The 25,609-nt window shown below is 44.7% G+C and overlaps 1 protein-coding gene across 2 annotated transcripts in view; it reads left to right on the top strand.

The window, feature by feature from the left end:
* Positions 1–25,609, top strand: part of INSC (INSC spindle orientation adaptor protein) — a 1,941,980-nt gene that overhangs the window by 461,747 nt on the left and 1,454,624 nt on the right. For both annotated transcript variants that reach the window (XM_069623742.1, XM_069623743.1), the window contains exon 2: positions 2,632–2,716. In XM_069623742.1, the coding sequence (XP_069479843.1) occupies positions 2,712–2,716 (5 nt within the window). In that variant the 5' untranslated portion in view covers positions 2,632–2,711. The remainder of the gene's footprint in view (positions 1–2,631; positions 2,717–25,609) is intronic.

The following is a 25,609-nucleotide window of genomic DNA, read 5'->3' on the forward strand; positions in this document are numbered from 1 at the left end:
TTATGTTGTTCCTCACTTATGTTTGTTATTCTTCATATGACTGGGGTGTTCATCTAGTTCATCTTGTGTTCATCATATAACATGCTATACCATTCTTTTGTTTCATGCGCTGTAGTGTTAGGTAGAAATCCATACTACAATAGTGAACATTTGAGTACTTCATATACAACATCTTAGTTATTGGAGTATGACTGTAACTTATTTTACATTGTTTTACATGTCATGTTTACATTGGTTACAAGTAGCACTGATAATTGATTTCTTCATGTATCCCATTTGTTGACAAGGACTCCAACTGTTCAATCCAAAAGGTTTCTCTCGGTTCCAGTCTTGGAGTAAGGTTCTCATAGGGTCTTTTTTTAGTAACCACTTCCACCACTTGAAAGTGGATCTGTGAAATATTGTGTCTTTGGTTGATCCAATATCTTGCTAGTGCAGAGTTGTGCGTTCGAATGCATGATCTATGTTAATTCCATCTTAACTTCCAAGATCTTGAACATTGTCCCACGTTGTATATGCCGCAAGGGCATTTTATCGTATAAATTACATTTTTGGTATTGCAAGAGGCAAAACTTTGAAGTTTTATTTTTCGCCAGTTCTGGATGTTTTATCACATTTTCTTTAGTTAAAAATTGCAGTATATACAGTGCAGGCACGTTAGCGTGCCTGCACTGTACAATCTGTTTTTAGTTTTCGCTAATTGGTCTTTAATATTCCTGCTACGTTTGTAAGCAAAAATGGATAATTCTATAAATAAATGTTCTACTTTCGAGTCACACACGTTTCAGGATAAAAGATCCCTTCATCAGGAGCAATACTAAATTAGTACCATTGCAAAGAGACTGAGGTAATTTAGCTTACATACGTCACTCATGCATACAATCATTTTTTTAATATTTTGACCTGGAGATAACACGGTTTAATGGCCGCACTGAGACAACAAAAGAGACATCCATTTAGACTCAATACTAATTGAGAATATTTGGAGGTAGTCACTTTTCTTCTCTAACAGAAATACCTTAATATTAATGACTGAGATACACACGAGAAATATAAACATACTTGGATTCTCTGCTACATTCCTAGCATAGGTGAACCTGAACTTTTCACTTACCAGATACGAACAAGGGAATACGATTAAGACGAATAGATGGTTTACGGATGTCAACTTGATGTCATCCTGTATTCATTACGGTAAAGTTATTCTACAACAACACACATGGATCTGGCAATTTTATTCACACTGATGATTACATAACTCACCTTAGCAATGTTCTATTTACTTTATAGATGCAATATGAATGTACAAGCCGAAACATTGACTAAAGTACCTGATACTAATGAATGATTGCTCCTGATGAAAGGATCTTTAGCCCAAAATGCGTCTAGCTCTTTTATATTGTGTTTGTTCGTTTAATTGTTGATTAGTTTGATATTGTAAATAAATAACTATTTCCTATGTGATAAAACAGATACAAATGCATGTTGAGTGTATGCAAGTTATGTTCCACAAAAGACTATATCCACCATAACCTATGAATTTCGAGAATTATTGACTGACTTTTAGTTAGTATACGAGGTGAGCACAGGCGGGAAGTGTCCATCAATGAAAGACGTTGTTTTTCTTTTGATTCTTAGGTTTGTTACCAGCCTGCTCTCAATGTCCTGTTGTGTGCCTCTGTATTCCATTTTAATAGTGGGTTCTAATGTGTTCGACTTGTAGCAGTGTTTCGGGTTTGGGTGTGTGTGAGAGCATGTGTCATGTGCAAATGTGCATATGCGTTGTGCTTATCTATTACACGTGTGGTTGTCTCATTTTCTAACAAGCATATTACTGTATAATATCCTTTCATTGTGCATGTATGAATATATACTGATCTAGTTTTTAAAATGTTCACCATGTGCATCAGTTGAGGTAAGACATACGTGTGTGGCAAAACTTAAGAAAATCGAATTGGACAATGTTAAGATGTGTGCCAAAACTGTTCTTATCTTGCATCTTTGGAAAACCCTATACCACATTCCTTTCGTACATGATATCATTCATAAATAACTTTCATGGTCGAGGTTAAAAGTTAGTGTAAAATAATGTCTCATTTTCCTATGTGAATGCCATGTGCCCTTAACTATAGTGTTGTTGCTGCAAGACTGCAATATGCATATATATCTTTGTACCCACACCATTCATAGGCTACTGCTCTCCACACATTCTACAGGCACTGGCTGGTTGATAGGATGGTCACCTCTGCATAAACGTTTCCTGTGCAAACTATTTCTCCTTATTTTCAAATCTAGTTATGACTAGACATTAACTGCGAGTATGTTTGATATTCAGTCATCTCTTTTCCATGATGGCCTAAATTGACCGCCTTGCTGTTGATCTTTTAAGGCTGTAAAGTTTCAGTTGGTGCATTATTTTTCAAAAGCAACTAAAAATCCATATTGCCAGTGTAACATAAAATAACAATTTTCGGAGCATGATGCTGCATTAGAAGCAAAGATAATCTGATTTGTATGCAAGGTATTTCTATTGCCACCGAAACCACGCAAGCTAGGTGAACTGGTAGGATGTATAGTAAACCCAGCATTTTATAGCGCTAACAATCTGTGTGTGTGTGTCTTGTCTTGTAGGCACCTGGAAGGCTCTACGGGGTGCAATAGGATAAAGGGAACCCTTCTGCTGGAGCTCTACAGTATCAGAGGAACGAACTATGAGGTACGTACGGTAGGAACCACTAGTGTTCTACTTTCCCCAGTACAGTGCATCATGTGTCAAAGTGAGTTTAATGGAAGTGCATCCATTTTAGGTGACCAATAAAGAGTACATCGGGAATCATATTGCAGCATACTTCGTAACAGTCTGTTGTATAAAATATATGTTTACATACATATAGAGACATATGTGTTATTATATTGTGATACTTAATGTGACATGAAGAGCAGGTGGTCGGCACTGGAATGTGTGTAGTAGTGATTTGATATAGTCTTGTCGGTTTGTTTTTTCTTTTCGGCAATGAGCGCTAGCATCAGGAGCTTCACATTCTAGAGAATATTGAAGCGCAGTCAACACATGTGCCTGAAGCTGCTTTATTTAGTCATATAAACTGTAAAAGCTGGACTCGCTTCGCTGTCCGTTGCTGTCACAAAAGAACAAGGGAGTGTAATTAATATTAGGGCTAAAGTTTCATTTTAACATTATTGTAGACTCCAACTGTATATTTATTTTATTTTTTAACATGTATGTAATGCCCATCACAGCGTTTGGTACAGTAATGAGGTCGGCAGAGGTACATTGCAACAGTCGGTGGTCAAAGAACAAGTTGAAGTGTTGATCATATTTATCAAACAGCCAAGTTTTTACTAGCTTTTTGAAGTATTGTGTAGGAATGTTCTATTCTGATGGGCGCGGGCAAGGAACTCCAGAGAGCCGGGTCCGTGACGCAGAAGCTTATATCATACATTGTTGTGCACTAATGTAGACGAATGCTGTACCTACTGGCATTAAAGGTCATTGTTATGTGAATGGGAGATGATGTATGTTAAGGTCGAGATTCAAATTATACTTCTTTAGGAATACACTCCTGGGGAGTGTAATGATGTTGTGTGCACAGCCTGCGTTTGCTTAATGTTGATGGTGCTTTTGGAAAAAGAAGATGGAGGCGTAATACAAGGGGTGCACAGGACACGAGTGGTGTGCTACATATCCCCTGCGTGGACTGGTGTATCTCTTATTTGCCCCATTAGGGGATGATGCCTATCTTCTCATCCCATACAGGGTCTCTATTTGTTCTCCCACTTGAGGACGTTCCCTTTTCTTCCTGCATGCATTTTCCACTCTTCTCAGATTTCTTGGAGAGTTTCTGTGGTCAGGAAGATGAAGAGCTGTTATCCTGTTCAGTAGAAATGAAGCTGGTGGAATACTGGAATTGTAGGTGCACAGCTGAGTAGAAATGGAGACATAAGGTATTAAGGTATCTGGTCTTTCCATCGAAACATTTACCATCACATTAAAATCCAACGAAAATTATCCATTGAAATGCATTTCCATCAAGAAGCATTTTAATTGAATAATTTGCGTTGGATTTTAGGGTTAGGGTCAGGGTTAGAGTTAGGGTTAAGGTTAGGGGGTGCCCTTGGGGGTTGGGGAGGTTCGGGGGGAACCCCCCAATAAACAATAAAACGTTACATGGAGCTGGCAGTGCCAAAATACTTTAAAGGTTTCAGCACTGGAAAGCTCCATGTAACGTTTGAAAGTGAAGCAGGTTTCATCGAATCCATATATTCGATGGACAAGTTTCGATGGATATGTACCTTGAAATGTAAAATATAGTATGTCGATGCATTTATTTTTGGTGCTTTTAATTCGATGGATTTCTTTTTCGATTGATCTTTTTTGTTGGAAAGACTATAAACCGAAACATAAAACCAAAAAGAATCGACATCCCTTCATGTTACAAATGAAGTGGCAACCCTGTACGTGATGATGCCACTCATCAAAGTATCATCCCCGGTGTTGAGTTGGTGTGCAGTGCAGCTTGCTTTTCTTGCTGCAAAACATTAAAACAGTGGTGGAGCACCTACCTATTAAATAGCAGCCATTGGCTGATCGATACGATCAGCTGGGGTTTATCATGTCATTGCACCCAAACGGAAAGGCAACACTCTCTTTCTTACAAAACCTGTAACATTTGGATGCAGAGCTGAGCTGCAAAATCTGGCTATCCAGTCATTTTCTGAAGATCTCTGGCACCGGTTGGGGTGGAGATATTAATGAGAAGTGTGTATGATGGTGGCCAGACAAACAAAATATGGCATGCTTAGGACATACTACTCCTTCATCGAATCTAATAAAGAAAAACAGTTCCATTGAGATATTTCTGTGGCTGCCAAGATTTATTTTAGTAACAAAATGGAAGAATCCAGATTGATGATTGTTATGTTGTGATAAAGTGTCTTAGGAGTAAATAATACCTGGTTGATGTTTAAGGTGCATACATTTAGAGACTGATAACAATGAGTACAGAAGTTTTAAATGGTGATCTTGTAAATGACCATCCAAAGCTAAGATATGACAACCACCATAGCACTTGTTATGCTACCGTGGAGGAATGTTGGTACTGCTGTTCATGCCAAATTTGACATATGAAGTGAAAGAAAATAGCTGCAATGATAAGTGTCTTCACCATTGACTGCACTATTACCTGTCTTTCTGATCGACAAAATGGACATGACATGCATTTTCTGAAGTGATGTTGACTTACAGCTTACATATGAAACTGTCTCTTGTTTCTCCCAATGTTCCACAATACCAGAGGGGACGACTCCCTCCGCCTAGCTTCTTCCAAGTGTCCCACAATATCAGAGGGGATGACTCCCTTACCCTGGTTTCTTCTGCTTCCTTAGTTGTGGGTCCCCGACCCAGGTTGGTTGACCTAGTGCTCTGCCTTGCCAGGTACTGTGGTAGAGAAGAGGTATGATGCTTCTCTTACTTCCCAGCTATCTGTATGCAATCTACTGTTGTTTTTCCCCTTACCAAGCAATGTACCTATGACAAGCCACAAGAATATACTGGGTTGCTTTAATGGGTGTGGGTCCCAGATTTGCGCTTTAGCTCCTTGATGCACAGACCACCTGCTGTACTCTCCTGCCAGGTACTGGGACTATGAGGAGCAACGAGGATACTTTTATGGGTCTGGGTCCCAGACTCGCACTTTATATCTTCTTTGCACAGTCCATCTGGTATACCCTCCTGCCAGTTAACGTGACTATGAGAAGCAACGAGGATGCTCGTCTATTAGGAACCTAGGACCTTACTCCTCAGCTACTTTCTTCCTTCCCGCCTCTCCACCACTGGCATGGGACCCCAACACCTCCCCTTCCACCTGCGTACCTTTTCTCATGGTCTTCAGTGGTCCTGGGGTTTTTGGAATGCCAGCAATCTCTTGTGGAGCTTCCCTGCCTCTAGGCATCTTCCACTGTTCTGCCGTGTGAAGCCTTCCCCGGGTGGCCTGGCTCCTTCTTCCCATGCACACTGGTCTTCAGGGACATCTTAACCGTCTTCTTCTCTGCCTCCCGAGTGGTTTGTCCACAATGGAGCTGCTTCGCATTGGCCTGCTCCCATCTCGGTGTCCCAGTCTGACTTCTTCCTCCTTCTCCTGTGTTTGTCTTTGCGTTTCCTCCATGGAGGGCTTGACGGACTTGTAAGTCCTTCTTTGGTTTCTATACATATGAAATGTCTTCAATGTCTTGTCTGCTCTTAGTAGTTCCACAGGGTTCTTTTCAGCACTCCACGCCTCTTCTTTGTCCCAGTATTACTCTCTACTGGGTCGCAAATGTTCTTCCTCATCCCAGTTCTGCAGTGGGCCTCACATGGGTACTCGCTACTCGTCTCAGTATAAGGTAGCGGGATGGAATTGGTCTACCCTTCATAGATATATTGAGGTGTGTGGGACTATGTTGCCCTTTACAGGTTGAGGGAGGTGGTAAAGGGGCAGTTTGGTACCGCGTCTCATAAGGGGGTCCCTGCCCCATGTCATCCTCTCATGATGCATCACTCCCAGGGGGACTATTGGAGGACTATTGGACTTTGGCCATATCGCCCTGGCCCCATGGGAAGGCCCCCCCCCCTATGGGAGAAGGCACATCTAGGGATTTGTGAAAATAGCTAAAGGAAAACTACTATAGGATATCAAAAAATGGATGGCTTGCAACCAGTTACAGCTCAATGCAGCCAAAACGGAGGTCATCCTGTTTAGATCAGAGTATAAAAATAGAGAGGAAGGAATCCACATAACTCCTCAGATCTTGGGTGAAAACATCCCATTCTCGAGGAAGGTAAAAAATCTTGGTTGCATCTGGCAAGAAAACTTGGCCAGTGAAGCACAAGTTGGGGCAAAAATAAAAGTGGTATATCATGCCTTGGGTCTGCTTAGGAACGTACTTCCGTTTTTAACACCCCAAGATCAGCCAGTGGTGGTGGGAGCCTAGGTAAACTCTCATCTTGACTATTGTAACAGTCTCATGACAGGGATTCCTAGGAAACAAATGTCAAGACTACAAAGGGCCCAGAATGCAGCAGTGAGGTTAACTGCCCACCTGGGCACACGAGATCACGTTTCCACATCTCGGAAAGCACTCCACTGGCTGATGGTGGAGGACCGTATTAAATTTAAGGTGGCGTGTCTGGTGTATAAATGTTACCACAAACTTGCACCCAGATACTTGAATACGAGAATCCACCAGTATTACTCTACCAGAGACCTCTGTTCAGGAGACAAACTCCTGCTATGTGTCCCTTGGACAAAATACAATTCTAAAGGAGACACAAGGTTCTCCGTATTCGGCCCTAAGCTGTGGAATCAACTGCCTGTCGGCATTCGTTCTTGTACCACACTGGCAAAGTTCAGAAAAGAATTAAAAACATTCCTATTCAAATGAACCTAAGTAACTATGGTGACCTCAAGCCCCCACTACTAAATCTATAATATATAGTGAACATCTGTGCCCGAATGCAATTGCTGCTTGGTACGCGTTAGAAATGAATCAAAATCAAATCAAAATCAAATCTGTGTTTCTAGAGAAACATTGATTCTACAGTAATTCACTCTCAATGTGTTCTTGCAGTGTGCAAGCACTTCCAAAGCTATGAAAATGAATGGGACATTACAAATTTGTTGGAATTATCAATCGACAAACTTCATGGCTAGTGATTCCACTTCATGGCATGCTACGATCTTCTCTATGGAATACACCTCCGTCCCAAATTCGGTTCTTACTAGATACTAATTTCGAAGGTCACTGATTTGAAATCTACAAAGGTCTGGCCATGTCTTGTACTCAATATTTCAGTATACCTTGGTACATAATACCCGGTCCAGGGTGTGGGGTTTTCCTGCGCCTTTCAGTGTGCTTGTATTCCACCAAAACACCTAGCAATAGAGGATAAAACCGTTGTGAAAATATGCAGATATATTTATATGCAGTCGGAAATTACATAGCTTCAAACATTTAAAAATCTGCTGGTGATTTTCTAAAATCTGCAGACATTTGTGAACTCATTACAAATCTGCATTTTGTGCAGAAGATTCAGCCCCAAAGATTTTGACTCTAGCAATGACGTAATGTAACCTAGCCCTGTCTGCCACTATTGGTGGCCTTGCTGCACTTGGCTATGTGAGAGAAAAGTGGGGTGGGTTCATTAGTGCGACAGTGGGTAAGGCAGATGTGAAACCTGTTGTGTGGATGGGTACAGGTTGGAAGTGCTTGGTGACTGGTGCCAATCTGCATTCTATGGGTTTGGCGGAAGAAACGTGAGGGTATGTTATCCATAGGTAAGAGCCCAAGTTCTGATAGACTACAGCGCTTTCGGTTTGGTTATTGGTTGATGTAATACAGTGCAACAGGGCTAAATAAAAAAGCCAGGTTATGGTTTGGTTAGTGTTGATGTGCCTGTGGTGGACGTCTGTGGGTTTTGTTTGTGTGTAGTGTAAGGTGGTGGGAGATCTTAGAGGGAAGTCTGTTGGTCAGTGAAGGCAGGATTAGGCCTTACCAAGGAAAAACAACCTGCAACCCTGCACTCCTACCCCTGGTGTATAAACTCAAACTTTACCATAACCTGCTAAGACTTGTGGGAGGCAAGAACTTAAGGTTCAGTGGAAGGGCAACTAAAAGAACTGTGGACCGGATTCATCCATTTCACGTTCATTAGTATGTTGGTATGCAGGCTAAAAGATGCCTCAAACAGTCCTCCAACACACTCAGGTGCTATGCTCAGTGGCATGTTGTGACTTATTCTCATCAAGTACATGGCACATAGAGGCAGGGCAAGGCATTTGTCGGGTGGTTTTATCGAGGGATTGAGCTGGGAAGGTTTCATGATCTCTGCCCTTTTTACTGAGCGGTCTACCATTCTGTCTCTCACACAGTCCAAAGTGAACCCACTCCCCCACTACTAAAAGCCACAACTCTCCAGGTTTTGACCTAACACCATGCCTTTGGTATCACAGTAATGCTGCAAACATGAAGGGGATTCTTCATGCTGAAAAAAGGACCAGAAAAGAAGGAAGGTGGAGTGTGGATTCCTTGAAATAATGTGCAGCACATTGGTCTAAAAAAGGATACAAGGAGGTGAGACAGCTGCAGGGTTTTGACGACAGCCGCTGAGTTTTGAAGAGCAGTGTGTGGGCAGTGACAAATAGGGGTGGGGGATTTGATTGAATTTCCAATATGGCTGAAATCTTGAGTTTGTAGTCTTTCTGGTCCCTTGCTAGCTATGGGGCCCTTTTGAAATGTCCTTACTTGTGCAACGGGTAAATGATGATTAATAGAGAGTACTGAGCGATAAAAACGTGTACTTTTTCCTCTCAGGTTAGACGCTGGCATTTAACATTTTTATCAGGAAAAGGAAACATTTGAAAAATATCTGTGATGTCATCTTTGATGTCCTGTGTGTTTGTCTGAGCAGTGCATGGCAGGGTGCGAGGGTATGAGTTATGGTTGCCCAGCTTTCTATAACTGGAGAATTTAATTGGTGTTTCAGTTTTGTGCAGCAACCTTATTGTCCCTTTAACAATGTTTTTTCACTTAATTTCAAAGATTATTGCTGCCCTAGAGTTGAAATAAAACCAATTTTACATTGACTTTCCCAAAATTCTATTGCTAATATCTTTTGACATTCTAGGTGGATTGGATGACATTTTTCAAAAGAAATGGCTGGGTACAAAGAAAACGTAGCAAGGCATTTCATAATGTCACAAATTTTGCCAAGTTCAAAGTAGTTATTTACTATGAACAGAAACACCCACATTGAACATGTGAGCTTTGTGGATACAATTTTTCAAATCTGCAGTTCCCCAAAAAATGAAAGAAAGATGCGGGAAACTGTTTTTGAAGCATCGTTCCCTGATGAAGGATTTCTATGCCCGCGTTAGAATAATTCAATTTCCTCAATCACAGAGGCTTTTCAAAGGGCAAGTGTTTTTCAGATTTACTAAAGCTTTTCTTGACTTCCAATTCTCATGCTGGGGTCATAGGAGGTTCAAGTTAACTATGGGATACATCAGAGAGGATTGCAGAGAGGAACATGCCATCTTCTACATTGGTGGCAGAACCTTAAATGGATATTCAGCATTGCACATGACCTTAGTGACATTAACTAATCTGCCACGTCCCAGCCCAGAAATCAGGATATCATCATCAGGAGTCCAACCCAGGAGGAGGGAAAACCAACCTATGTAAGCCAAGCAGCTCAGTCTGACAGTATGTATTGTTGGAGAAGGAGCTAGAGAGAGCAGTTTGGTAGTGGCTGGCAAGTGGAGAGAAGGTGGAAAGGAGATTCTGGAGGAACATGTAGAGTTGAGGGGAAAGGATACAGTAGAGTTTTATAGGTTAGAGAGGGATCATTCAGAGAGGACGGTGGTGGGGAAGAAGTGGAGGCTGGAAGGTGGGAAGCTAGATCTGGTGAAGGAGATACCCTGACACTCAGAGGATGAAGAGGTTGAGAGAGAGGGAGAGACCAGCTAGTCATCCTACAATGGTTTCAGAAGAGACCATGTAAGTCGTTGTTGGGTCAGAGGTGGGACGAGATGGGATGAGGTAAGAATTAAATCTGTCTCAGGTGGTGAGAGCTTATTTCAGGTTCAGAGAGTTTGTGACTAACACTGGGATCCGGACCTTAGAACAGGGAGATAAGGTCCAGAACCTCCAAGAAGATGCCATGGACTAGTTTGGAACATGTCAGCCAAGTAAGAAGCAGAAATCCGTGTGTGCCCTGCTGCAAGAGCCCCGGCATCTGACAGAAGTGAGATATCAGGATTGGGAGGCCCAGCCAGGACTTTTGTGCTAGATAATCATAGGATAAGGGACCCTGGAAAGCCCATAGATAGGGGGTTTAGTGCCTGGAGAAGTGACAAATGGATTGAGACTGTGTGCTGGTGAGTGTGACCACCACTTTGGAAGAACTGTATCCTTAACTACAATTCCATTGTTCACCTCTGTATCCCATTTTGCTCTGTGATGCCTCTAGTCTGTAGGAATCTTAGAAATAAATTGAGCTAAGTGGTGGCACATTATTATGGACTCTTAATTGCACATAAGGGTAATTATGAATGGTTTCAATAATGTCATCATCCCGACATTTGAATCTCATCTTCCTGCCTGTCCTCACTAATACTAATTCTATCTCCACTCAGAATCTTCATACTACTACTGTTCTTCCTGGTGGTTTTTATTAAGCACGCATAATCACCATGAAGGCTTCAGGGCATTGTGGAGATAATAGGCTACCCCAAAGTTCCCCAGCCAGACACACTCAAAACAAGATGCTAACAAGTGGGTGATAACTCTCACGTGGGTTCTTTTAAAACAACTGAACTAACCTGTTTTAATTTTATTTGAAAGACCATGTAGTAGTAGATCAGTATGAAAATGATCTGCCAATTAACATCTTTTTTAGATTAAGCAAAGGAGGATGGAATGATTTTTTTATACCGAAGTTGCTGCTCAGTAAAGCAAGATGTTAGTCTAGCATCCGTGAAGTGACAGATGTTCTAGCCATAGGGCCATTCTTAGAATTCCGCTGCTCTGCAGCTACCAGTGCAGGGCTCTCAGTCCAGGAGAAAAATGATCATAACACCCACGGTTATTTATACCTGTACTGATCACATACCGGCTGGACACCCCTTAGCCTTTCCATAGTTAACCCTCTGAAAACCAGACCTTTTTTCAATAGGCACCCTTATGTTAAGGATTTCATTCAGGCTATACACTCTGCTCTCGGCCTAATGTACAGCGCAATGGAAAAACTTATTTGATATATGGATTCAATTATTTGAAAGATGTACCACTCATATCACACCCCTTATTTAAGAATACCCCGGGTCACGCTGGACCAGAAATCAGGCTGGTTTTTAAAGGTATTATTTATTTGGTTTACAATGGTTAGAAATTCCCCCTGCAACACCCTCAACCCACCAATAAGCAAATTTAAGTAAATGTGAGGAGATAGCATGTATTCAGAAATAGTACAGATCAAAGTGTCTCATTTCCCCCTTCCCCCCTTACACTGAAAGAGAAAAACAAAGTGGGCTTCAGTATGACTTTTAAAGTGCCTGTGCAAAAACTCTAAATGTGTGGAAAAATGCTTAAATTGTTGTAAATTCCTATGGGAGCCGCTTTGAACAGTTGCACACCAGCATAAGCAATGATTTAGTCAGCAGAACACATTTGCAATCTTAAAATCTAAGACGTAAGCAGTTTAAATCTATTTTTACACGTCTAAAATTTCTCAGTATTTTAAAATCGCGGCAAACTTTTCCATGTGCGATATTTGCGATAGCGGGAGAAACGCACCGTTCTATCGATAGCTATGGATGTTAGGTACAAGTAGAAGTTGAAATTTAATTTCTAACACAAGAACTGAGGGAATTATAGTGGTTTTAGTAAAGGTTGTTTTTGCGAACTAGGCACGAGAATGGAAAGAGGCTTTAGTTTTAAAATCAGAAAGAAATTGACTATGGACTAGAGCATCCAAGCTAAGCCACCAGGACGGCACAACGGGAGTGATTCGCGACTCAGTCCTGGTTCCTCGCTGTCCACCTTGGAACGCTAGGCTGGTGACTCAAATGAATTGAATAGATCAAAGTTGACAAAATGACTAGGAAAAGGATGCTTTTACAGATAGAATAAGATTTCACTATGGATTTAAACAATATTACTGATTATAGAAGTAAGGATAGTTCAGAGATTAGGATGGGACAAGATAATGCACAGGTATCAACAGTTTCTAGCTTCCTGTGAATACTCAGAAAACAAAATGGATTTAAGATTTTAATTTTTTTTTACCAACTTTATTTAATAATTATACAGAAAATAATACAACTGAGTAACAACAGAATGGGAACACGCAAAAGATTACTCCATATACATCAGAGCAACAAAATGCAAATTACTACTAAATTAACAGCTATTCAAAACGAAATCCGAAAACATCCCCACCCTCCTATCTCATGGCAAGACGTGACAGCACAAAACACAAAAAAAACAACAGGACAAAACATACACCCCTACCAACCCCCCCAACCTCAATATCCACAAAATAAACCAAAGCCTACACCTCATCCAAATAAATCACTGAATGACCCCATCTCTCCTTGTACTCAGTTTCCCGATGATGTCGAATTGCCTGAGTCTTCTCATACCAAGAGAGCGTCCGCATATCCGACACCCAGTTCTCTTAATGTGGCTTCTTCCTGGATTTCCACTCCTTCATTATTTGTTTTATGGCCATCAACAACGCTCTATCAATCCACTATAAGTTGAAAGGAAAATCACTGACAGAAAAGTATGAGGCAATGTCATACTAGTTACCATATCAATGCAATCCAAAACCTCTCTCCAAAAGTCCAGCACTCTACTACTCTCCCAAAGCATATGTAGATAGGTCCTTCTCGAGCCTCCACACCACCAGCACAGATCTACATCAGCCAAGCCTCTCTCCTTCATTTTCACTTGTGTCCAATAAATACGGCCTAAAAGATGTTGGTGAATATACCTCAGATTTAAATCAACCTTGGCCCTCACCGAAGCCCTCCAGCTATTATCCCACAAGCCATCAGAAAGATCAGTTTCCATTTCAGACACACATTTCATTCACATCTGATCCCAGGAACTCCTCATACAGTCCTGCAAAGGCATCAACCTAACATATGTAGAAACTGTCCTGGGAGATGTAGCAAAAATCTCACAAATCTGAGGACTACCACTCAATGGTCCGTTCAACATTTGCAATCTTTCCATCAGCAACTGCTCCAAAAGCCCATATCTACCCACCTCCCTATTATGCAGACTATAACGATTAGCTAATTCTTCAAACGGAACCATCCTCTCCCCCCTCCATATATCCCCTATTTTCAGAATGCCCCTGTTAGCCCAACCCCTCCAATTAAGCATTTTATTATTAATTTCTAAACCCGGGTTCAGCCAAATAGAGGCCGAATCATACAAATACAAGCATTGTCCACACCCCAATTTTGTACCAGAATTCGCCAACCTCCCATACGAATATAAACAGTCCAGGGAAACGGGATGCAGCATTTCCTTTTCCATTAAAAGCCAACATGGGTCTGATCCCTGCCCTTCTTCAAAATAATAAGAAGCCTTCTTCAATAAAAATCCCCTACAATAATTCTCCAATACGGGATAACCAAAGCCCCCATCTTTAACTCTACGCACCAAAATAAATTGTGGAATTTTTGGCTTATTACCTTTTCCCTATAGGAAGTCCACAAAAATCCGATCAATGCTCCGGAGCACTCTTTTAGTAAATTTAAGGGGAAGTGATTGAATAAAATACAGGACCTTTGGCAACAACATCATCTTGATAGCATTGATTCTTGCCCAGATGCTTAGAGTCAATCTTTCCCATCTTTATACATCCCTCAGCAGAATTTCTCACAATTTGTCTACATTGTATTCCACCGTTCTCTTAATATCGCGCACCAAGTAGACCCCTAAATATTTCACCGAAACATCAGCCCATTGGCAATCCCAATCCAATACCCTCCCATTCAATGGGTTCATTTGAAGCGGGAAAACTACCGTTTTACCCCAGTTCTCTTTATAGCCAGACAATTCTCCCACCTCCTGCAACATATTCCTCAATACGGGTCCACCCACCTGCGGATTCCTTAAGACCATCGTCAGCATATGCTAGGACTTTCACCTCCTCATTTCTCAACTTCCAACCTCAGATATTCTGCTCCTGCCTAAAATAAGCCAACAACGGTTCCAAGACCAAATTAAACAATAGGGGCGAAAGAGGACACCCCTGTCTTGTACCTCTATACAACCGAAAAGCCTGAGACAAAACATTATTAACCCATATTTTAGCCGAGATATTGTGTTGCAATGCACCTATAACATTCAGAAATTGTGGGCCAAAGCCCATCCGAAGCAGCGTGAAATTTAGAAACGACAATTCACACAATCAAATACTTTTTCAGCGTAAAAAAAAATCAAAAATATATCCTCCACCTTAGCACGAGACAACCCTATTATATTCAGTAATATCCTAATGTTATCATAGCCATATCTATCAACCATAAACCCCACTTGTGAACGGCCCACCATTTCACCCATATATTTTTGCAACCTAGTGGCCATGACCTTCGCAAAAATGTTAATGTCCACATTAAGTAGAGAAATAGGACGATAATTGGCACACGTTGACAAATCTTTTACCAGTTTTGGGATGAGGGTAATAATCGCCTCTTGCATCGTTCGACACAATACTCCATCTGAAAGAAAACTGTTAAACAAAACACACAATTTGGGCACCAAAACCAAACTAAACACTCTATAAAACTCTACAGGTAGCCCATCTGAACCAGGGGACTTACCCACATTAAGTTGATTAATAGCATCCACAACCTCTGATTCCATAATGTGAGCCTCAAGCGCCTCTCTACCCTCCTCAGATAAAAAAGGAATGTCTATTTTATTGAAGAACTCCATTAGTTTGCCATCCTAAACTTTTGACACATCCGAATAAAGAGAAGCAAAAAAGGACCTAAAGCATTCACAAATGTCAACACTTCGAACCCTCACCCCTTCAACTGCATCCTCTATTTTCTGTATAAATGGTCTAACCGACAAACTTTTCAGTTTCCTAGCGAGCAATCGTCCTCCCTTTTCCCCTTCCTCCCAATATTTCTGCCTCATGAAATACAACCCTTTCTCAGCTTACTCCTTCATCAGTTTTCTTAATTTGCTCCTCGTGCCCTCCATCTTTAATCTGTCCTCTCCTTTACCAAACAAAGCATACTCCCGTTGTAGAGACTTAAGCTCCAACTCCAACCCCCTAATACTCATCTCCCCCTCCCTCCTGACTCTAGCGTCCAGTTAATCAATTCCCCTTGCACATGCGCCTTAAACGTATCCCACACTATCAGACAGTCCACCGAACCCACATTATCTTCAAAAAAATGAACAATGGCGATATTAATGGCCTCACAGACTTTCTCCTCCTGCAAAATTAATGTCTTGAGTCTCCATTTAACCCAGGTAGGTCGATGTATACTTCGATCCATATTCAACTTTACCAGTGAATGATCTGAGAGACACCGCTCCCCAATTTCCACAGTCCTCACAACATCAATCATTTTATCCGAAATCAGCAAATAATCCAGTCTAGAGTAGGAGTTGTGAGCCGAAGTGTAAAAGGAAAAACCCTTCTCTGTAGGGTGAAGCGACCTCCAACTATCCACCAAAGCGAAAGTATCAATAAAACCACAAAAGGCACTACTCAGCCCATGACCTGTGAACCTAAATGTTGATAACCTATCCAAGGTGGCATACAAAACACAATTAAAATCACCTCCAAGAACGATATCATCACCATTCATCTTTTTCAAAGAATCTGTCTGTTTAAGATTTTGGACCGTCAGGATTCTGGACCGTCAGGATTCTGGACCATCAGGATCTATCAGGGACTGGCAGCTGGGCACATCAGAATGGACAGGGTCAGCAAGACGATCTAGCCACAGCACAGCACGGGATCTGCCCTTCTTGGTTCTGAGGATATTTCAATTCAGCAGGCTAGCTGCTGAATTGTGATGCTTCCTCTAGGCTTTTGGGGTTCCTTTCTAGAATTTGAGGCCTAGCTGAGAATGGTTCAGCTATGCAATAGGCCTTTGCTTTGCCAAGTTTCTGGAGTCTGGAACAAGGAAGATGTAGATTTCAGCAGCAGGGCGCTCTGCCAGCAGTCAGGAGGGTGAGTGGATCTGTCTCCATGTGCTGTCAGTTGTCTCTATTTATGTTATAAAATGACATCATAAAGGGGGTGTGTGGGCCAGCTTAGCTAAGCTTGTCCCTTTGAGCTGGGATAGGGTCAGTACTTCATCTCCGCCTTGCAATTTGAGTGATTGGATCAAGGCTGGGTGATGTCAGGTTTTATGATTTGGTTTACAATCCTCAGAGACCTCCCTTTAGCCATTGGTCTCCAAATCTTTTTTTAAAAAACTTTTATTTATTTAGCTTGGCAGCACAGACATAGGCGAGCAACATACAAGGCAGGTACAGTACAGTAACAATTTTGGTAATACAGGTATACAGAGTCAGCTTACAGTTTGGTTATACACTTGGAAAGTATATGCAGAGTGGGCGCAAGACTGGGGAACCAGCAGTTCAGGAGGGGGAACTGGAGTGAGAGGGGGTGAGAGTTGGGGATGTGGTATCTGATGCAGCGTTCATAGTGGACATATGGAACCGAAATTTGAGCCAAACATCTCTGGGTCTTGAGTGAGTGGGCTGCAGTAGGGACCAGGATTCTTCGGTGTCTGAGGCCCAAGTGACCGCCCTGAGCCACTGTGAATGAGTGGGTGGTGCGGGTCGAAGCCAACAGAGTAGCATGGATCGTACTGCAAGCAGCATGCAGAGGCTGGACAGTTTTTTGGAGTCACGACAGAGTTCGGGGAAGTCGTGGAAGAGACATCTCATTGGGGATGGGCTAATGAGGTGCTCAAGGATAGCTGACATGGTAGAGCATACCAGATTCCAGAACTGGGTGATCCGGGGACAGGACCAGATCATGTGAATGTAGTCAGCGGTCTACATGGTCTACATGGCCACATCTGGGCATCTTGGGGAGTGGTCATTAAGCATGCGATGAAGTCTACTCGGGGTATAGTGGTATCTATGAAGCACCTTAAACTGAATTAGTTTGAAGCAGGAATTGAAGGACACCCTGTGCATGCGTGTGCACATATGAGCCCAGCGTTCATCAGTCACCTCCAACCCGATGTCGTCTTCCCATGCACATTTCAGTTTGGTGAATGATGGGGTGGTTCTGGTTTGCACCATGGTGTAGAGTCTGGATACTTTACCCCTCGTGGGCGTGGGGGAGGTTAGTTCCACAATTGAGGGATCATCTGGTGATAATGCTGGGAACATAGGGTATTTGTGTTTAAGGGTTTTCCGGAGAGACGAGTACTGAAGCCATATAGACGGTCTCTGCCTCAGGGACAATGGGAGGTCTGGCCACTCAATGAAGGTACCCTGCACAAAGATGTCTCGGATCAGCTCATATCCAGCCTCGTTTCAGCGACGCACTTTGAGTGGTGGTACATGTGGGACACCCGGGAGGAAGTTCCAGACTGGAAGGTTACCGTGGAACGGGTGGGCGGTGCCAAGCAATTTCCATGCTTTCGTTAGGGCCAGGGACGTACAGGCTACCGGGTCAAGTGAGTCTGGTACTGACGGAATAGGTTGAACAACTAGGGAACGAATGTCCCGGTCACTAACCGTCAGTTTTTTGAGTCTGACGTGTGGAGGGGGGGTCTAATGTGTTGAACCAGTATGACGTGAATTGGCCTTGAGCAACCAGTCAATATTTGAAGAAGTCAGGAGCACCAAAGCCACCACCCTCCATTGCGGTGGACAAGGTCCCAAGTTTGAGACGGACTCCGCCCGAGTGCCACAAAAAGGTGTTAACCGTATGAGTCAACGTTCTGAAGAATCCTTCGCATGGCCATAAAGAGATGTTTGTGAACCTGTAAAGAAGTTGGGGCAGTATTATCATCTTCAGTATCCCTATTCTGCCTGCAAGGGAGATCGGTAGTTTACTCCAACCCAGTGCCCTTGTTGCTAGGTTCGAGAGGTATGTTGGATAGTTTTCTTCGAAGGTCAATTCGAAATGGCGAGTTATTTCTATTCCGAGGTAGGTGAATTTTGACTGAGCCCAGGTAAACCCCACGGTATCAGGTGGGGGAGGAGTGTAGTCTGTGAGCGGGAAGAGGGTGGATTTTGCGCAATTCACGTTAAGGCCGGAGATGTGACCGAAGCGGGTAACGTCTTCCAATATCGGAGCCAAATTGATGGAGGGGGAACGGATGAAGAGAAGCGCATCGTCGGCATACAGGGACACTATATCAGATTGACCAGAAGTTTGTAAGCCTCTATGTGCATGGGACTGGCGTAGAATGTCAGCAAATGGTTTGATCGTTATGGCGAAGACCAGGGGAGAGAATGGGCAGCCCTGCCTCGTCCCCCTCACAATCTTGAATATGGGGGAGCATCGGTCCTCAGTGCGAACCCTGGCCACCGGGTCGGAGTACAGTAGTTTAACCCAGGAGAGAAAGGAGGGGCCGAATTTGCATTTTTCAAGAACCAGCCAGAGTTACTTCCATGAGACAGAATCAAACGCTTTTTGCATGTCAGGAGTAGCGGCTACTGCGTGAACATTTGACTTTATTCTGCTAATTATGTTAAAGAGGCGTGTCCGGTTCAAGGAAGTGGAGCATCCTGGAATAAAGCCTGCTTGATCAGGATGAATAACATGTGGCATGCAGGGGGCAAGGCGTAGAGCTAATAGTTTGGCATACATTTTGGCATCGCAGTTAATGAGCAAAAGGGGCCGGTACAAGCCGCATTGTGTGGGGGGTTAGCCAGGTTTGAGTAAGACAGTTATCGTGGCTTCACAGAGAGAGGGGGGAAATTTGCCTGTCTCCACTGATTCCTCCCAGAGGGCTACTAGGCGGGGAAGTAGGAGTGATTTGTAGTGCTTATAATATTCAATTGGGATGCCATCTGAGCAAGGGGTTTTCCCTGAGGAAAGTGAGTCCACAGCATCCGAGAACTCCTCAGTGGTAAATGGGGGGTCGAGAGATCCAATGGTTTCAGGGGAAAGTACAGAGAGGGGAAGGGCATCAAGGTAAGAGTCGATCTCCGATGTCTGAGCACTGTCCGCGTTGGCATACAGGGCTTCATAAAAGGTAAGAAATTCAGGTTGATATCTTGCGATGAAGTGGCTAGGGAGCCGTCGGGTCTCTCCACCCCAGGAATGTGTGGGGCACCAAGCTCGTGCCGGAGAAGCCTAGCCAGAGAGTGGCCAGGGCGTTTACCCTCACCATATCTCCTAGCCAGGACTGTCCAAGAATTTTAGATCGCAGTTCACCAGGGAGCGAAACATGTTGAGTTGCGCTCCTACGGATACTAGGGCTTCAGGGGTTTGGTGTAGCGAGAATTGGGCTTTCAGAATCGATAGTTTGGACTCACTTTCTGCAATATCATTCCAGATTGTTTTAAGGATACCATTTTCCTTGGACAACGCTATGCCCCTAATATAAGCTTTAAACGATTCCCATAGAGTGGCCTTTGAAGATACCGAGTCAGTGTTTATTTCAAAGAACTCCTCGACGGCCATCTCCAGCTTGGAACTAAATACAGGGTCAAGGAGAGAGTGGGGTTTCATTCTCCAATGACTAGTCCGGTTGCGATCCGGGCCCCAACAAAGGGTAATAGTCACTGGTGAATAGTCAGATGGTGCTCTGGGAAGGATCATTAGCTGCGTCACGTTCTTCATCAGCATATCAGAGATTAACCATCTATCAATTCGGGAATAGGAGTCATGTACTGAGGAGTAGAATGAATAGGAGTGAGAATCGGGATAGAGAATCCTCCATACGTCGACCAGCGCAAGTCGGGGAAGAGATGACAGTGTAGTATAGGCTGCTTTGATAAATTGGCGGGGTCTGGAACCGGACACGTCAAGGTTCACGTCAAAGATCGTATTAAAATTACCCCCCCCAGAGGATTGGAATTAAGGGGAAGCCATCAAGGAGGGACGTGAAATGTGAATACAATTCAGGATCGTCAATGTTAGGACTGTAAATATTCAGTAGGACCATCTCCCTGTTCTGAAGAGTGGCATGGAGTAGCACATATCTACCCTGGGGGTCGATCTGTGAGGATATAAGATCGAACTTGAGGCTCTTGTGAATTAGGGTCATGACCCCACGACTTTGGGTAGAGTAACTAGTGAAGTATCTTTGGGGGCCCCACATTTTGGCAAATTTTACACGGTGTTCAGTACAGGCGTGTGTCTCTTGCAGGAAAAGGATTTTGGCCCTGTGAGGTTCAGACTGTAACTGGAGTTGTCTCATTTCCTTGTAATTTCCCGGACCCGCACATTCCAACTCATGAAAGTTAAGTTATTACTAGTGTAGAGGTTTTCGTTCCAGATCAATATTGATGTCTGATGGATCAGCCTAGCGACCCTGTAATACCATCTGTTCAATGTTACCTCGCACTCAACCCTCGCTGCAGCTGCCAAGCCTTTAATAACATAACACCCAACATAACCCACCCCCTCCCACATCCATCCCCCAAACAGAGGAATGATATCCCCATACCCCATTAACCAGGTCCAAACCATTGGCATCAACGCCAGGGGGACTGTGAACCGGCCTGGTGGGGATGCTCCGGGCCGTAGGGCAGTTAAGGATAATCATGGTGCCTAACAGTGACGTTGCATGTAACTTGAAGAGGGTTCTGTACGCATGGGTATGGCACGGTCGTACAATGGTGAACCAATTTGTTCTTGTTTGAGAGTAGTAGTCTCATATGTTACTGACACATAGTAGTAGCTGGTTTTGGTAACCTCTTAACAGAATGACGTAGCAGTCGTAGATATGTGGTTTAAAGAGAGGCTTAGCCAGAGGAGTGTGGGGAGAGTTTTGGAGAGTCAAGGAGTGTCAGCAGTGTATGGTCGATATAGTCCTCCATCGGCTCATTGACACCATCTTAAGGGAAACCGATAATGTGGGACTCAAGATCCTCATTCTTCTTCTCGACCTCAAGGACTCGGTTGGAGAGCGAGGAGACCTCTGCGCACAGGGAGCCCAGATTATCCTCAGTGGTGCTCACCCTCGTCTTGATCTCTGCCACCCGGCCGTCAGTCCTCTCGATGTGGGCCTTGATGGAGGATATGGTGCCATTCATGTCGTCGAGTTTGGAGTGGAGTGTGGTGAAGCCATCACGGATGAATTCCATCATGCTCTGGGGGTCGGGAGGGACAGACGATGTTGGGTTAGGTGGAGCCCGACGGAGTTTTTGCGAACATGTTGATGGAGCACTGATTTTTCCCTGTTCCTTTGGTCATGATGTCGATGGAGGGACTTTGGGGTGAAGGAAGGCTTATGGTGACCAAGGCAGTACAGGAAAGTGGCTCAGTAGGATGCAAAGAATAGGAAGGCAGTGCTTTGTGCGTTGGTAAATAGGTGACTGCCAGGGGCACCAGTAGAACGTATTGTCCACCTCTCTGTTGGATTGGGGTAAACGGGTATTGCAGGAGGTTGAGCTGGTGTGCCTCGGCAAGAGCCGCGGTTTGCGTAGTGTACCCCCGGCTGTGGTGTTTAGAGGGTTAAGCAGGCGGTCGACGGGACCCAGACGTCCGTCTCTGCACTGTCTCGGCAGCCACGGTTGTCAAGCGTATTCAGCAAGACCCTGGATCGCAACAGGGGAAAGGGAAGAATTACTTCAAAGCCCCATTACACATGAGGGTCCTTGTGCAGATATTGTTGGTTGCTGAGGGTCAGGCAACAACGCCCCAGTTCCTCCACCCGAAGGGCAGCCACCTCAAGGATCAGCAGATGAGTTGTCTGGGGAGGGGATGGAAGCGCCACCTTGTCTGCTTCGTTGGGCTGTGGGTGTCTGGCCTCTGGTTGACAAATATGTGGAGAGGGGTTGGGAGGCACACCCCCAGGACAACGATCCCCACGCGGTCGCCTCCGGGTTAAGTGGCGTGCTCCCAGAGAGATGCTGTGTGATTTGTGGAGTATATGGCTGGGCTGGGGTGGTCTCGGGACGTGGTATTGAGCAATGCCTGCAGCAAAACTCACTGTGTTATTAAGGATCTGGGGTCCCGTGCCCCTCTAGGCACGCCTCAGGGTTCCAGGATGTCCAAAGTAGTGTGTTAAAGTTTCGTGTGATGACTCTGCCCCCCGGGCTCTTTACCAAAAGTCTAATGGTGGTTTCTCCGTAGGTCACACAGTAGTCTGTATAGTTTTACGTGGGTTAATGGGGATGTTTGAAATATTTGCCCTCCACGTACCTTATGGCCACCGAGGACCGTGTGTTTTATCTTTCGTTGCCGGGGGAGCGCGGCACCAGGAGTCCATCGTTGTGCCGCGTCTCAACCCCGGGAGTTGAAGTCTCGCTGAGGGGGGGGCAGCTCGCCTCTGAGCAGCCCCCTCAAGTTCCACCGTGGATGTTATGGAGGGAGAGGGCAGTCCACCACTGCGGTGGACTGCAAGTTGTCACCTCGAGCGGACAACGGCCCAAGCCACGGGGGGCCCAGCCCGCCATGGGTCCCGCGGCTTCGCCGGCGGCGTCGCGTCTCACCCGTGGAGTGGAGCACCAGCTCTCGTGCTCTCCTCTTAAAGGTTCCGGTCCCAGGCTGCAGAGGCGGGGGCATCTGTCCCCCGTCGGGTTCCTTCAATATGGATGGGCGGTTTCAGGATACAGACCAGGTCGTCTCCCATTCCCTCCAGCGCCAGGTCCACAGATTTGGCGCGCAGCTTCTCAGTCGTTGGCGGATGGCCGCGGCTGTATGAGCCCTCGTTCTCAGGGTTCCCGGCACCGTTTCTGGACAGGATTTGGACCGGGTGGTCCCTGGGCCAGCTGCTATAAAATCGTGGCAGTTAAGTTCACTTTGAAGAGCGCATAGGCACAGGATCAACGGTCACAGGATCTGCCAGCTGCGGAGCTCGCAGATCAAGCGGCTATCTTGCTCGGCACACAACAGCGCCCCCTGGTCTCCAAATCTGATTTTATATTAAAGGTACATTTCTACATTGGTCACCTTTATAAAAATCACACCTAAAGATGCCATATTTTACATAGCAGCTATTCCTCAAAACCCTGCAGTGGTGGGATCTTGTCTCCCCTTTCTACTGAATCTTTGTTTCTCTCACTCTTGGACATGAATGTGTGTAATTCCTTTGGATGTCAATGTGTTCTGTGGGCTATGGGGTCTTTTACTCCATAGGGCCTCATATGTTTTTCTAGGTGTGTTACACCGCACCCTACGTGCCGTAACACGGGGGCGTCCTAGCGGATCCCCCACCGTAGACTCCATACCCGGGGACTGACTACTGTCTCCCCGGGCATGTAAAGTCCCCATTGGCTTTACTAGACCTAAATTTACTAACAGGACTAGTACCAACCGTCTTATTGTGGACGTACTAGTAGGGGTAATTCGATTACTCCTGGACCTGTTTCTCGAGGGGGCACTGTCCCATCCCCCCTCGTCGAGTTTTGGCTGGTGGCAGTGGAAACTACTTGTTATGTTCGACCCCGGACATAACCCTATGGGATTCGTCCCATTGTTGGAGATTAGTACTTTTTCTCGTTAATCTCTAACGTACCACCGGTCTACTTATCTTAAATAAGTTTATCGGATGGTATTTTCTGCCAGAACTCGGTTTGTAAAATGGCGTCTGTGTTCGTCTCCGTGACTCCTAAACCAAAGGTCGAGCCCTTTGTCCCACTTTTGGCGGGCTCTGTACAGTGACCCTCCAAAGTGGTGCCATTCTGTCTGGGTTACCACAGGGGTTTGGGAGGGGGTTTAGGCACCCTGGACCAAGTTGTCTTGCCAACTCCGGTCGCACACTGGAGTGATTGGCCCAGGTGGTGAGCCTTCCCGCTCACCACTTAGCATGTGTTGATTTCCGCATAAAAGCAGGGCTTTTGGGACTGGATCTTCAGAAGTCGCCACAGGACCTAAGAATCCGACGAGGGTAACGCTGAGCTGACCTGCACGACGACACCTCCGGTGGAGCCCTGCGGAACCGACTCACCACTTCCTGACGACAGAGGAGATCTCCCTGCCGGAGAGTCTCTTCCCCTGACTGGTGGGAACAACCAGTCCCCCTTTGCTTTTTATTCGCCTCAGGACGCAGTGGTTGAATTGCCTCGGCAACCGGATAGCCACTACCCCTGTACTGCGACCAAAAGGTGGTGCCTTGTGACGGAGTACTCCGCGGCTGGTCTCTTCCCTGGTGGTGTACCGGACTTCAATTTCTTCGACGATGAGATCATCTCTACTCTTGGCAAAGACCCAACGTGCATCCACCACCAGGAACAACTGCCCCCGCCGGAGCTGCCTTCCACAACAAGGTACCGTGCCAGCATGGCTTCCCTTTCGATCGGTTCGAGTGAGGTGTCTTAATCCTCTCCGTTCCGTTGGGTCGCCGCCAAGCTTTTCTCACTCGTCGTTCTGAATTGGTTCAATCTGCCAATAACAATTTGCTATAAAGACTTGAATGCATCTCCACTAGAGACTTTTTGGGACATCGTGCCTTGCCTCTCTCCGAGTGGGCCTGGCCTCTGAACTTTATGATCTATTGTGATTCTTGCCTTCCTGCCTTGCATTTTATCCGCGTAGGATTGAACTGTATTGACTGCATAACCTGCCTATCTTTTTCTCTCCCGTCCTAACTAATATTCGAGTGTCATCTAGGTTGAGGTATACACCTCTGTCTGAAAATAAGTGGTACCGGTAGAACCTAGAGTTGTCGATATTTTGCTAGGGGGATCGATCGTTTTCTACTCCGTAGAGTAATTGTGTTTGATTTGTTTGCCGTGATTCGCCATAGTGTTTTTCATAGATGTTCTGCTATAAATAAATACCTTAATATCTTCACACTAAGTCTCGTTGCGTGTTTGCTTGTCTTGCTGTGAAGAAATTGCCCTATCTTGTATACTCCACATACTGCTTAACTGTTCTTGAGGGAAGTCTGACTGCTCAGCCACAGCTACCAAGTGAATCTGTGTG

This window comes from Ambystoma mexicanum, chromosome 11, assembly GCF_040938575.1.
Source record: "Ambystoma mexicanum isolate Mex_15411 chromosome 11, UKY_AmexF1_1, whole genome shotgun sequence".
Classification (NCBI taxonomy): Eukaryota; Metazoa; Chordata; class Amphibia; order Caudata; family Ambystomatidae; genus Ambystoma; species Ambystoma mexicanum.